Below are 15,689 nucleotides of genomic sequence, written 5' to 3'. Positions count from 1 at the left end.
TGGTGTTCCGGTTTAGTCAGTCGATGGAAAACGATGCAGAGCGAAAGTTCCGCATGCTTTTAATTGCTATATGGTTTTGCTGTCCTACTGGCAGTAACTTTAATATATAAAGGATACAATTGTTACATTATTAAATGAAAATCATATTTATTTGCAGGCAGTGACAAATCAATATGACGTCTTTTATAATAAAAACAAAACAAGCAAATAAATACTTCCATGTGCTATTCTGTACAGAGCATATGAATGTTTCCATGTATACAAAAATAGACATATCAAAAACACATTTACACAAATAGTATAGATACATATATATACATACTACAAAGATAACATCAGATTACACAAGACTACGCATAAGTACATTCAGATTCAGCCTGTCACTGTAGCTCGAGATGTATAATGATGTTATAATGATGTTTATAAGAGATACACGAGGGTACATTTAAGGTACTGTACTAGATTTTTCAAATAATGCCCGCTATATTGCATATTTAAATACCTAATAATCCAAAGAGGTTACTTGATGCTTGCTCAAAATATTTGTACATGCTTTTTCAGAGACATCTATTTAATATATATATATTTTAGTATCAGCCTACAAGATATTCTTTGTCCCTCCTATAGTTGGAGAAGGTGGTTTTGTTCAATCTTTGCTTACTTGTTTCCTAATATAACGTGTCTAAATCTATAGATTTGACCATTTGGACCTCGATTTTTTTAACAGAATAAGAATTCAAATGTCTTGTTTTTCTCTAACTGTTTGGAAGACAATTGCATTTCAAGCTTTGCATGAAACTGTGAGGTCACACAGAAGTGCTGTTCGTAAGAGAAAATACTGAGAGGAAATATAAATCCTGATTTTAACATATTGGTGGCACTTTCTTCTCTATAACAAATCAAATCTTTGTGCTACAGACATCGAGCATGATTAGCAAATTCCAAGTGAATCACAGGAAAAAGTGACACAAACTATAGTGAATGAAGCAGAAAAACATATATACATCTGCTGCAGAAGAACCACTAATATTTGGCGGCATAGTATTTATTCACATCAAATAATAACTATAATAATATGAAATACTGTTTGAAGAGCTATGAGTGTGTTATACGGGAAGGAATGACTCTAATAACTAAATAATATGTTATTTTATTACCCTTGCTCTATGAAAGGAAGAAGGTTACTCCAGTTCTGTGACCCTGACATGTACGAATAAGGAGGAGGGGGGAATACCGGTTCCATCTCTGGACAAAAGGTGAATGTGACGATAACCTGGGAACACAAAGAAAAGCCAGAAGATAAAGAGAATAAGCTTTCTTGATATATTGTTATTCGAATGTATTGTTAGTACAAGTACAACGTCTGCTAGAAGCTGTAGAAGCATCCTTACCTTGCTGCATGCCGATCAGTAGGGAGTGTATACTGGCCCACAAGTCATTTCTGGATGTCTTCTCATAGTCTTTCCACTACAAAGCGCACCATGGCCAGCTCAGGAGTGTGGATGGTGAAGCACAGAGTGTCATACCACACAGGATTAAACCCTGCAGAAAAGGAGAAATCCCTTCCATGTCAGCACCCACGGCATTTTAAAGTTATACATCCTATCCATTCATTCCTCTCCTGTACCGTTGTTATCGATGTATCTGGTCTCCTGCTTGGCCTGGTCCATGGGAACACCGTGGATCTCCACTCTGACCAGAGGATCCACGATGGAATCCTCCTTTATATTGACTTTGGGCAGCTGCTGACCACTGATCACCTTAAACACATGCATACAATGACTTATATAAAGCAACGATTGGAAAACTGCAGGGAAACACCTTTATTTCTTTCCCGATGTTGTGTACCTGTATGGTTAGGACGACAGGCTGGTAGCCTTCCCGTTCGTGAGGTGTCTCAGGGTCAAATTTCTCTGCCTCTCTCATGAATCTGGGCTTGAGGACGTAGCCGCAGCTGTTATTCTGACGAAACAGTCCGTCATTCAAATCCATCCCCTCCCCGGCAGTCTGGAAGTTCAACGCAACTGTATGAAAAGGAAAATACATTCACTTTTCTGGTTTCCCCATTTAAGTTAAGAAAGGGGGCTTTATGGGTCAACCATTTTTCAGTGGTAGTCACCAATTTGGCACCCAACATTCCACATTTCCTGAGGGTTGAAATTGGAGGAGTCAGTTCGGAAGCCGCTGGGATAAATCCTGGTCAGCTGCCGTGAGTTATGGTGCACAAAATCGGCCCCTAAAATGGAGATATCAGAAGATTACAAACCTCAAAAATCTATAAATACAGTATACATCATAGGCCTACATTCCAAGGTGTAAAGCGGAAATAGGCCTGACTCACCAGCCTCTCTCAAGTGTTTCCGGGCCTTGGACTCAGTGAAGGAGGCCACCTCGTAGAACTTGGAGTGGATGCGGGAGTGTTTGAAGTTACTGAAGTGGACACTTTTGCAGTAAACCACACAGTCTGACAGCTCATTGGAGAGACGCTGCTTTGACTTCTGTAAAGATAAGAAGAGAGAACATAAAGGAATAATGGAAGCTCCAAGAAGCTTCTGCAGTTCTGCTGCCTCGGATGAACCCCGAACCCAATGATCCAAAAGGCATCCTCGTCATTTACGTATTAGAGTCACATCGAGGTCAATTTACTCACAACCATGTGATAGGGTCAAACCTTGAGATGCACCCTGTCATGGATGGAAGCTCATCGGAACCTTGTGACAACCCCCTGTTGAATTGTGCAAGTGATACTCGCCCACGATGCCAGAGCTAAAGCAGGTGTGCTGCCAGGGGAGCTTCCATGACTGATCAGGGGGGCAGTGGACCCAAACCGCACCATGACAGTGAGAGCACCCCTGCCTGCATGCCTGCCTGCTTCCACATGAAAACTGATCCTGCAGGTTTAGCCCAGACTTCACAGCGTCACCGCTCCACCTTCACCCGTCCACCAGACAGCCTCCCTGCAGACACCTACACCAGGGGCCAAAGTCGCCCCGGGCCTCACCTCTGGTGACGGTGCTGACAGGAGTCCCAGTGTGGCGTTTCATGCTTCTCAGATGCTAATAAATAAACATGACTTTAAGTGCCCCATGATTCCTTTGGCCAATTAGTTTGCTAATGATATCTAGGCATTTAACATTATCCTGTAAAGCCTTACACACTTACACTTAGGGACAAAGACCTGTCCTATAGCACGGACCTCATCCAGATTGCTTAAATGTGACATGCCAATGGGGAAAACACTAAATGACCACTATGGATGCCAATCAGATGCCATCCTGAGTCAATAGCAACAGGAAGTGACACTTGTAACGGGATATATCACTTGACATGAATTGGTCCCATATATCTGACATATGATTGACCCAAGTTGACTAAAATGTCATTGATAAAAAGTATTTTAGGAACTCTTTAATTTAAATCTCCGAATTAAAGTTGGATTTAAATTCTATCCCTATTTAGAGACTCTATACCTCAGCATTTACCAACACAGGTGATTACTGACTGCGATAAGTGCCATTCAGAGTATCAAATATCCCGTGTTAGAGGAGACTGTACAACCTTCACCTCGTTAGGGACAGACTGGCATGACACTCCTGTCAAACTACTCCATATGAAACTGAACGGATATATGTCTCGACATAAAAAAAGTGATTTTGATTAAGTTCAGATGTACATGGCTTGGGTAAAAGACACCAGTGTCACGAGTGGTTGACAGTGTTGAAGCTCTTTCTTTCCTGTCTTGCCTGCCTCTGTCTTCCTCTGCCATCACAGTGTAAACAGATCAGCTTATCTAACACCCAATGTCTGCTCCCTGTAACCTCCTCTATTCTTCATGAGGGACGACAGGAGTTTATGCAATCCTTTTCGCTGGGCGACCAGATTTCTAAAAACGAATGGCTAGACTTTGTCCCGATAGGCTACATTGTATGAAGCTGAATAAACCCCCAATATTTTTGACATACCTTAACCGTGCGACGGACACTCTCTCTGTGCTGGTTCTCTTCTTCAATGTCAGCCACCTCGGTCTTCATCACTGAGCTCTCCAGTCTGAGAGTCTTCCGCCATCTCGTTGAAACTCTCCTCCAGGACCACCGATTTTCTTCGCCTTCAAGCAGGATCTTCCCCTTCAGATCCTGACAGGAAGTTCAAATAAACCCTGCGGTCAACACTCTACTTTTAGATCATTCAAAAATAATGCTTGGATAATAGTTACAAAATGGCTAATGGTCTTTTTGAGGGAGTGGTTCCTAGGGGGAAAGTATTGTGGTAATGAATAATTCAAGGTGCCAGTGTTGCATGTAGACACATCATATTGTATGGCAGGGGTTGTCTCTGACCGGCTTTAGGGGGAAAAGTGAAGGTGCCCGAGCTCCTACCAGGCGGGAGCACCCACTGTTAACACCACACTATGTTGCTTGGTGCTAGTCTTCTTTGAATTACTGCCAGGCTGCAGGATTAACTTTATCTTGTAACTGAAGTCACTTAAATCACACTGGTATCAAAATCAATGGACGGCAGCACACAGCCATCCAGGAACTGCTTTGCATCGACACTTGATAACTGGTAACTCATTTGAGTAGCATCTTGACACAAATACAGTACAATGGGTCAAGCTGTTGAAATGAGATAGGGATGCTATTTTGGATTAGCTCCGGTATTGAGATAAATAGGTTGAAAGGCATTCATTCAGCGCGGTGCGGTGACATGTATCGATGTTTTCACTTTCCATCAATGATATTGGATCAATATGTCGATTAAGATGGTCACAGAACCAGTGTAGTGCTTTAAAGTCCGACCTGCAAGTTTACTAAAGGACAGAGTGTTTTCTTACACACTAAGTGGGTTGATAAGACTGCACTGCTCACCTCAGGAGACGGCAGCCTGCTGGGGCCTTGCCGTCTAGTGTGCTTTTCAGCAGCTTGTCCCCGAGGATGTGGTTGAGGTGTTGCGCCATGACTCTCTGTTGCTCAACACCGCAGTGGTTCTCGATTGACAGGATGATGGATATTCCGATGCCTGGGTGCGGAGAGGTGGAGGCTGGGAGTTTGTAATTGAACACTGGAGAGCATTATCATGGGGGAAGCTAATACGCCTGCTGCCCATACAGCCTGTGGGTTATGACTTGGTGGGAGAAAGACAGCAGATGGATGACAAGGAGTCAAAATATTCAGCTGTGGACCGATGCTCATACACAACAGGTTCTGTCGGTGCATGTAACCCTGGCAGCACGATGCTGGCACTGTGTGGCAGATCCCTGCTAGCTGACTTTATAGGGCTTTCAGATGATGGTATCATTGTTTTCACTCCCATTAATGTACAATGAGAAGCTGAGCGATTTGTTGATACAGCTATATCTTGACAATGAAAGCATAAAACAATTGCAATTCTAGGGGGTTATAAACTGTGCAACCTTAAAAAGAATAATTTTGGAGCAATGTGTTTATCTCTCCATTTAAACTGTGAGGTAGAAAATTGTGCAATTGAGAGTCGTTTAAAGATGATTCATTTATATTGTGGCGAAAAACAGCTAATGCTTACCTTGAAGGCATAGTTGCCGACTGCGGTGACCACATCTTGAAGAGTATCTTGGAGGTGAACGTGTGTCCATGATAGACAATGGGCTCTCCGTTGGCACCATCCCAGCAGTCCACCTCCACACACCGACAGCCACGACTCAGAGCCCTGAGCAGCAACACAATCCAATATTGGTGTTAGTAGGCATTTGCTTTGGTCCATTTAACCCCAAAAAGACATTTCTAGCAGCCTGATCTCAGTACTAACCTGATGTTACCTTCCACACTGCTCTGCCACTCGGAGCTGGTCCTCCATCAGTTAGGTGTTGTGCGAGGAGGAGATGAAGTAATGGCCACCAGCGGCTGGCTCATGTCCTGGAAGATGCCCAGCCACTGTGGGTTGAAGATGGAGCCCTCAAACTGAGCCGAGGTACATCAAGAAACCGTCAAAACGTCATGGCATTCAGCAGCTTGCTGGAAACACAGAACCTTCGGATATCAAGATGGCTCCCAACGTGTAACCAATACCTAGCCACAGAGGGGTAGGACTTCACAATAATCTCCATTATCTATGGTCTCATATCATCTACAGTGTGCAAAACTTTATTTGTAATATTAAACCTTTATTTAACCAGGTGATCGATCTCTTTTTCAAGGGAGACCTGTCCAACATGGCAGCAAGTACAAGAACTGCAACCTGTGTCAGAGGGCTCGTAGCACTCAATGAGCTGCTTGGCGTGCAGCTGGATGTCGCCTCCTTCCAGCTGCTCATCTCTCAGAAAGTCCTCCAAGTCTCTTTTGGATAATTCTGGCCATCAAAGGAGAACTCCTGGAAAACCCTCAGCACATCGTCTCGCTGGGTCAACATCTTGTAGAAAAGCACAAACTCGTCATCCTCCCAGTGTCCACGTCTGGGACTTATCGGCCGTCTGAGAGAAGAGAGAGAAAAACTATGGATGATGCAACAAAAAGCCAGGAGGTCTTCAGGACCTAACAAACACTCTTTGTGGAATACTTATAATCACATTATGTCCATAGTTTTCAGCTCAAAAGCTCTTACTGTGAAGAGACGATGAGCATGCTGCTCGTTCATGTCCACATTCATCATCTTCAGTAAATCTTGCACTTCCTTGAAGTTCATCCTGCCATCGTTGTTCTTGTCTGCCTTCTTGAAACCAGTCACCAATCCATCTGGGTACAGCACTTAAGGAAAGTGTCACATTCAACAGTGATAGGGAGATCCTCAATAAGGACTGACAAGAGGACTGTTCAGGGACACTCCGCAGTGTATATTTTAAAAGTATTTACAGTACAGTACATTGTCGTTACTAGTTTTATCAGTACACAACTATCTACACTGATACCAGTGTAGCAAACACTTTGAATGACATTTGATTGAAGTCACAGAGTGAAAGATACTGGTCAAGTTTTCTCCCGCTCCCCATGTTCTCAGGTTCTCAATCAGCTTCCTCATGCCTCTGACCCAGGACTGTGCTTCCTCTGAGGACTCAGCCACCAGGTCCAGGTTGCCCATGCGCCCAGAGGAAGACCAGCGTGAAGCACGGTCAGCTGGGTAACTCATCGGCGATGCTGAGGAGCACCTCTGACTGGTGACCCTCTCGTATTGCCTCCAAATCGCTCACTGAAACTGGGCACGATGACAATGTTTAGATCAAAATAATCCACTTTCGTGAATGACTCCTTGACGTCGAGGTGGTCAGGAAAAGCACGTGTTCTTACATGTGGAGTGTGTGTTGCCAGCCTTTCTTGGACTTTGTACCAGATGGTCATGAAGTCGTCCTGCAGTTTTGAAGTAGCGCTGCTTCTTCCAGGTACGAGATTTGATTTTCCTCATTATCGTCCCCACCAGCATGGACTGGAGGTTGTCATCCCCCTGGATGCCTAGAAAGAGAAGGTTAGCTTTAGGTCATTGAAGATGCTCTACGTATCAAATCTACTATAAACATCCCATCTGTGATAGAAGTCTAGGTCGGCCATGTTTTACCAATTAGACGGGGGAACTCCCAGTGCAGGAGAAAAGACTTACGGGGACGCTCTCTGTGGAATCCATTTGTTGTTGTCTCACACTTCTGCCATCTAAAGGAAATATGTAAATGTTATTGTACAGTAAGCCTTTCATGCTTTTACAAAATAGTAACACACATTTTGATGATTAATCAAATGAATTATTAAAATAAAGGCATAGATCTGCCAGAAAAGTCTAGTAAATACTGAAATGACAGGCACATTATGGCGAATGTTGCTTGGTCCACATGCGGGACATATTTTATCTTCATGAATGATAAAGCAGGAATATGTGAGCTGTGTATAGAAGGTGGGTGCAGCTGCATTAGACGCACCATCAGCCTCATCATTATCTCCCACTAAGCTGCGCTGAATGTTCTCTCTGCTGTCCTGCACTTTTTGTTCTGTGTGTTGGGGTCACTAAGCCAACTAATCTTTCCCAAATCCCCGTCATAGTTTCAGCATTCCCTTCGCTTTATGACACGACTAACTGGGTCATGCTCAAAACATCAGACAGTGTATATCATTTGGCCTGTAAACCATTTCATTTTGGCAAAGACACTATTCCTCAGCCTGCAGTAATGCTATATGGTTGGCTAAGTCTCAGTAACTCAAATATAGTTCAGAAAACACATCACAGAGACAAAGACAAGTCATTTTAGATAGATAGAGAATAGACTCCAGAAGAGAAGTAAGTTGATCCGCCAGCTGCTCTTTCACACCCAAATAGTCTGTTTATATAGAAAAGACAGTAATAGACAAATGCTGACGGTATATCATGTAACGGGAAGATCCAATCTGTCTGTTTGCTGTTGTTGGACAACTTGAACATCTGTTATATTATTTAAAAGAACATTTCTACTGAAACATCCACACCTAATAAAGGTCCAACTATTACTGCATGTACATGGACCCTAACCCAGTCCCAAAACACAAGCAATAAGCATTATTGATTCGAAGCTGACCTGTTGCAGGATCATCCCTGAGTCCCGCGGGCTGAACAGATCAAACTGCCGTCTCTCTGCATGCCGTGATGCAACTACTGAAGCGCCTCTGTGAAAATCACCCCCCCCCCCCCTCCTCCTCCCAAAGAGAGAAGTGCAGGTTCAACTAAATGAACGAGGAACTATTGTTTAGGCTGTTGAATAATCATTGCATGAGGAAGCCAATCAAACTCGTCTTCTGCTACCAGTAGTGGAATGGGACTGCAGTATAATACGAATCATTCGAAGGTATTTTATCTCAGTATTTCCATGTTATGCTACTTTATGCTTCGACTTCACTACATTTCGGAAGCACTTTTTACTCCACTGTATTTATAGTTACTTTGTTTAAAACATTCATTCATCAATAGTCATAGTACAGTAATATATACAGCATAATTTGTCGTCAGACCGTTTGTACTTTTACTTAAGTAAGACCTGGAATGCAGGATTGTCCTTGTAACAGAGTAATTGTACACTTCAGTATTGCTATGTTCAATTAAAGATCTGAGTTCTTTTTTCACCATGCTACTAAGTTAGGTTGTGCTATTTGTTGTTAAAGTTATTGTGTATTTTAAGCCTCTACATGGCTAAGTCCCCAACATCCACAGGACAATTCAAGGGAAGTAGATAGTTTGTCTTTTAATGTGCACTTTAATCTGAGTCAGTGAAATCTGCTACAGTGAGAAACTGACTCACGTGTCGCGTCTGGTTACTAGACCCCGCTCATCAAACTTTGATCAGGACCGTTTATCTGCAGGTCTGAGGACAGCACAGCCAGGAGAGATCCAACGTCAAATGAACGCGCCCCTAAATTCCCTCTGCACCCGTCTCTGATGCACCTGAGAGCTCACACGCATGCGTTTGTAAGATTTGAATATTAATATCTGTGGTCTTCATCCAGGCCCCATCTCAGGTTCTGAGGCATTAATAATCCACAGCTGCAGATCAGCTTCCAGATCAGATGACACAGACTGAGCCAAGGCTGAAATGGAGGGGCTCCCTCCATCGCAGGAAGGAAAAGAAACTACATTACCCAGCAGCAACCTCAGGTGACCTGGAGTGATGACAGTCTCAACAAGTTAACACCACTTTTATGATAGCTGAGGTGTAAATAGCTACTGGATGTACGTACTTCTACACTAGATGTACTATACATTATATCCACGGAGAGCTAAAAATGGTACACATTCTTTTGCATTAAGGTGCAACATAATCCTCCACACAAAGTGTTATCTCATCAATTACTGCCCTTTTAACTGTTTTCTCAAAATATTATATTGCAACACCTGAAATCAGGGTAATATTGTGTACGATAATACTATATTTATCTATTTAATTTTTAAGTGTAACTTGAAAAATGTACATTGATGTGTTACTAAGCGCAGCTAGTAAATGAATCAATTGTGTTTTATATCATTTTGTGCTTTTGTTTGAATGGAGTTCAACATATACAATGTTTCGCCCCTAACATTTGATATCCTAAATGGTCACTACTTTACTGTAATTAAAGACTGCAGCTCTTATACAAAGCCAGGTGTTCACTGTGTGCAGTCAAATGAAAACGTATACAGTTTATGAATGCAACATTTTATTACAACAAATTGAAAATGTGCACTGAAGAGAAAACTGCTGGTATAAAACAGACTATGTTTCTTCATGATTTGTGTCTATATAAAAAGTGAATGGATTCCTCGTTTAAAAATAGTTTCTCTTTACCGTCACATTCTGCACAAACTGTACCAAAGGAGAAGAAAACAAGTCAAAGTGTGGGGGGGGGGGGCATCTGATGATTCCTTAGGACGTTCCTGAGGTGAAAGAGAGACATGGTTAAACATAAGGATACAAATCTATATATATTTCATATCATGTTTTTATTTTCTATATGTACTGTTTAACTTTGACAGTACATGTAATTACTGCAAATGCATGCTCTTGCTGCCCTCATGTGGATGTCCTGATAATTGACTTACGTGGGTGTGTGTTGTGTTTCCTGTTCACCTGTGTTCTCCTCGCTCTGCACCCGGAGGAGAGAGGCGGTCTGCGGGGGCTCTACCACGTCGCTATCCTGCACACAGTCACTTCACACTTATTGTCTGTTGCAACTCAGTTCTGGTTCCAGTGAAGACTTTCAGGCACAGATTACATCCATTCACAGTCTGTTTGATATGTCATCGTGTTCAACGTGAGAAGGGAGTCACCTGAAGTATGGGTTCTTGAGGTCCAGTACGTTCCCTGATGTGAAGCCTGACTGGTCCACTGTGGCGCTGATGTGGATGTCATAGCTCTGCCTGCAATGTGGATTATGTTGAGTTAAATGAAATCAAGTTATAAAATCTTGTTCTTTAAAGGATTTGAGAGAAAACATTTGTTAGCACCTGTTGTTAGCGACCAGCAGCACCGTCCCAGACAGAGTTTGTCCCGGCTTGGCGAAGAGCGGCGTCTGCAGCAAACATCTGACCTGAGACCAGCGGGTCAGAGGCTCCGAGGGAGCTGTGGAGAGCCACACTGCTGCCCTACACACACACACACACACACACACACACACACACACACACACACACACACACACACACACACACACACACACCACACACACACACACACACACACACACACACACACACACACACACACACACCACACACACACACACACACACACACACACACACACACACACACACACACACACACACACACACACGCGCACACGCACACGCACACATACACACATCTCATTTAGCACGTTGTTAGCAGCCGCTGTTTTATGATACATAGAAACTTCAGACATTAACCAGACGCGTTTATTTTTGTATTTCTTACTTGGACCCCACGTAGGCCACATCGAACCAGAAGGCCAGGCCGTGGACGAGACCCGACTGCAGGAGCGTGAACACAAAGGGAATCTCTATTCTGGAAGAAAAATAAGTCATTTATGAGCCCCATGTTCAGTGAGTAATTCTGCATTTTAAACATGTTTACTCTCATTGGTGGCATTAGTCATAACTAACATTTCACCTATTGCACTGGGAATACATCCTCTTATATCTGCATTAGAGTCCTATAAATGCTCATGTATATGTAAATGCACTGGTTAAATTACAGCTGTACTTGGTGATACAACATGTAACCTGTTTAAATCTTCTGCTTTAGCTTCCATGAAGTTGATGCAGTGTTTGACAGACTTGGCCATCAGGACCGGCATATCAAACGTGTCCTGGAAATGACAGTAAATACAAAATAATTTAAATACATTTTAAATGAGATCATGTGAACTTTCTATTTCTAATTTTCTACATTTTTTGGACTACTGTGGTGACATGTACAGTTGAGTGGTTTGACGTCACGTACCACTATAGGCTGCCTGAAGAACTCGTCCATTGCAGCGCTGTGAAGAGCACTCAGGTTCACTCCATAGAAGCTTCTCTGCTGCCTGAGGACAGAAGAGGGATTTTCACATAACTATCAACTTTCATGGTGGTTCATTTTAGATTTGAGGTCAGATAAAAAAAAGTGTATCGCCAAAGAATGTCAGTGTTGCTGCTGCTATTTGTCTGAAAACATCAACACACACACACACACACACACACACACACACACACACACACACACACACACACACACACACACACACACACACACACACACACACACACACACACACCACACACACACACACACACACACACACACACACACACACACACACACACACACACACACACACACACACACACATCTATTTATTTATATATTTATGTGTTGCAGCAGTATCTAATGAAATTAGCATGCTAGCGGACTAGCACCGACATGTCCTGTCTTGTTATACCACATCGAAAGTACATTATGATCCAGTTTCACCAAAACGGAATGATTGCTCATGCACTTCTTCAGCAAAGATAACTTAACGATTAATAAAAGTACAAAATACTAATCAGCCTTCAAATACCCATATCAGTCAAACCCTTGGTTGGTCTGTAGGAGTCAGGACTGGACTAAACTGAGCGTTTTACACCCGGCAGGAAACATGCCTGACTGAGGTCAAGCAGGGGGAACATGTGTGTGTGTGTGTGTGTGCGTGTGCGTGTGCGTGTGCGTGTGCGTGTGCGTGTGCGTGTGTGTGTGTGTGTGTGTGTGTGTGTGTGTGTGTGTGTGTGTGTGTGTGTGTGTGTGTGTGTGTGTGTGTGTGTGTGTGTGTGAGACAGAGGGAAAGAAAGGGAGCCTGTGTGTTTGCGTCCTCATGCATGGAGTTATGCTTGTGTGTGTGAGAGAGACCAGAAAGAAGCCCGTGCGTAGTGTTCGAAGTACAGCTGCTCGTCACTGAAGGGAGCCAGATGAATATCTCCAGAGGAGGGAAACATCAGGCCTGGAGAAAGAGAGAGGTCGGAGAGGGAAAATTAACAATAAAAGTCAAACGTAAATGTTTGATTAGCTGTGTTGATATTAAGACATTATTAAACCACTGGATCAGCCGTTTCTGAAGGTTGGCATTGTTCTCTGTTCCTACCATTGGGTTTGAGCCATTGTTTGGCATGCAAGAAGCTCTCCACGAGTCCATCACTGAGCAGCATGTTTCCCATTGGCTCAGAGACAAGGACATCTACCACTTCAGGACAGCTGATCTCCTCCACCTTGCCTTCTAGGATCTCGATCCGATCAGACAGACCGTTACTCTGGACCAGGATCTGCACAGAAGACAATTCAACATTACATATCCACAGGACATACGGTTTTCTCAGAAAGACTTTCAAAATAAGAACTCTAGATGTGTTGAGCAATGTGTGATTACGTGCCGTGTAGCAGGTACATCTGACTCTGTGCAGATATGATCCCAATATGTCGGTTTACGCACCAGCATCTCTCTGCAGTGTTTGGGCCAGATGTTGCCGCAACCCATTAACTCCCCAGAATGCCACGCTCTGCATGCGATGTATGTACTCCGTGTGTGCTATCTAGTACATTGCTGTGGTTTCTCTTCAGGCTCCTTCTAGGCCAACAAACACAGCATTTCTCTCCAAACCAAACTTCAAAGTTAAGGTTTTATTTTCTGCAGTTTTAAAACCAGTGTACAATAGAGGTGAAAGTATCTGACATTCTAATGACAAAGATGGAGGACCTTTGCGTATTTGGCCATGGGGCTGGATTCAACAGTGTACACCTTGGTGGCCCCTGCCTGGAGAGCAAAGAAAGACAGCATAGCAGAACCACAGCTCACATCCAGAACCACCTACACAGCAAGAGAGGGAGGAGTGCTTAGGCTAGTGAGCTTTTAATGACAGTATTCAAACATACACATATATATATATATATGTACACTCTACTATACTATTTGTACTTGATTACAACACAATGTTGCTGTACACATCTGATAGTGGAAATCAATGGGCTGTAGCGTTAGCATTAAAATGGATGGACATGTATGCATTGGGAGTCCCGTGAACACATGTGTTGTCACCTTGCCTCGGAAGTCACTCTCGTTGAGTAAAATGGCTTTTTGGTAGGTGGTCGTCCTCGGGTAGTCCTGAAGTAGGACCTGCTGTTGGGACAGACAGCTGTGGAACTAAACACACACACACACACACACACACACACACACACACACACACACACACACACACACAAAAACATTTAATTAGTTTGCATCTTTTTACCACAAAGTCCAAATAGTCCATGGCTTACCTGGTAGTCCTGTGTTGGGGCTTCCTCAGTCCTTGTTTCCAGCATCATGGGATGTCTAGGTGTTTGGCCTTCATCCTTCTCTACTTCTGCGCAACCTTTCCTAGTCCCTTCATCATCTCCTGTCCTCAGTAACTGCTGGAAGTTCTTCATGTCTGATAGTCGGAGAGGACAGGAAGTTGTACATGTTTGAACACCTTAACCGAATCCCAGGATGATAGGCAGTATGGATTATAGCATGTGTTGTACAAACCAGTTGGAGTTTTGAACTGCAGCAGAAGACTCAGCTTGCCTAAGGTGACCAGGAAGGACTGTCCTCCCACCTGGCAGCAGTCCATCTCCTCGGAGACAGTGAACTGGAAGACAGACGTTCTGTTGGCTGGAAAAGACACTTTGAAACCCTCAGATTAATAACACCAAATATAACAAACAAAGATCAACTTGAGGTCATTATGTTGTTGTTCTAACACTCCATTTCCGGTTGGGTTCTGGTGTGTGTGTGTGTGTGTGTGTGTGTGCTCACCGTCCTGCACAGTGAGCTGCTGCTGCTCCTCCCGCCCCGTGGTGAGGAGCAGCGTGAGCTCCTGCTCCGCCCTCTGTCTGCTCACACTGACCTGCTGCCCTCTGCTCACCTCCTCTTGCAGCTCCTCCTCATTCAGAGCACAACACACTGCGTTAAACCAAACTACACACCAGATGTAGGACGTTTGAATCCACAGCGTATTTCATTAAAATGCATCAGTTCTCCTAGTTGAGAAAAAGACATACAGTAAGTGGTAACCTCCACTGTTACCTCCTCATGTGTCTCCATGTGCTCCTCCTCTGCCCTCAGCTCCTCCTGCAGGGAGAAGACTCGGACAGGGAAGGACTCCTCACTCTTCTCCTCCATTCTTCAGTGTGGAGGGAAGCTGCTCTTCAGGAAGAAAGAGAGAAGAGAGCAGAGGGGTGGAGATGGAGGAAAAGGGGAGGAGAGATGGGGGAAGGATTGGGGGGAAATGGTTTTCCTGCTTTTTGGAATTATTTTTGGGGATCACTTCATGGATGTGTAATTAGATGAGTATTAATAAAAAACAGTCGGACGCCCCTTTAAATAAAATACAAGTACACCCACTATGTAGACACTATTTAATGAATTCACGTTAATGGTGTGTTGCTGGGATAAAGAACATGACTGTGATGGAAATGAGGTCTTTCAACAGAAACATCGCCTCAGTTTAGTTTAGTTTAGTTTTAGTTTGGGATCAGAGCTTTGAAGAAGAAGAAGAAGAAAGAAGAAGAAGAAGAAGAAGAAGAAGAAGAAGAAGAAGAAGAAGAAGAAGAAGAAGAAGAAGAAGAAGAAGAAGAATGCATGACATTTCATGTTATTAACTAATTCAAATGCAACTTTGTGTCACACATCGTGAGGTCAGCTCATATACAGAGACAGAGCTCCCTCTGCTGGATGTGTAGCCTCACTGCAGGAACACAGAGGAGCATCACTTCATTCATAT

At 43.4% G+C, this 15,689-nt stretch overlaps 1 protein-coding gene and 1 pseudogene across 1 annotated transcript; both read right to left on the bottom strand.

The window, feature by feature from the left end:
- Positions 1 to 1,181: 1,181 nt before the first annotated feature.
- Positions 1,182 to 7,511, bottom strand: LOC117456156 (1-phosphatidylinositol 4,5-bisphosphate phosphodiesterase delta-4-like; annotated as a pseudogene).
- Positions 7,512 to 10,145: 2,634 nt separating this feature from the next.
- On the bottom strand, positions 10,146 to 15,101 carry LOC117456148 (histone-arginine methyltransferase CARM1-like). The gene is made up of 15 exons (XM_071205701.1): positions 14,993 to 15,101; positions 14,723 to 14,846; positions 14,453 to 14,578; positions 14,203 to 14,354; positions 13,979 to 14,083; positions 13,640 to 13,750; positions 13,031 to 13,208; positions 12,799 to 12,889; positions 11,875 to 11,956; positions 11,655 to 11,740; positions 11,347 to 11,436; positions 10,900 to 11,037; positions 10,723 to 10,812; positions 10,495 to 10,589; positions 10,146 to 10,329 (listed from the first exon to the last, which is right to left on the bottom strand). The coding sequence occupies exons 1-14, from the start codon at positions 15,086 to 15,088 to the stop codon at positions 10,574 to 10,576; spliced, it is 1,485 nt and encodes a 494-aa protein (XP_071061802.1). The 5' UTR covers positions 15,089 to 15,101; the 3' UTR covers positions 10,146 to 10,329; positions 10,495 to 10,573.
- Between the last annotated feature and the right edge of the window lie 588 nt (positions 15,102 to 15,689).

Source organism: Pseudochaenichthys georgianus, chromosome 2, assembly GCF_902827115.2.
Source record: "Pseudochaenichthys georgianus chromosome 2, fPseGeo1.2, whole genome shotgun sequence".
Classification (NCBI taxonomy): Eukaryota; Metazoa; Chordata; class Actinopteri; order Perciformes; family Channichthyidae; genus Pseudochaenichthys; species Pseudochaenichthys georgianus.
The sequence above is the reverse complement of the archived record's forward strand: the minus strand, read 5'-3'. Positions and strand labels throughout refer to the sequence as shown.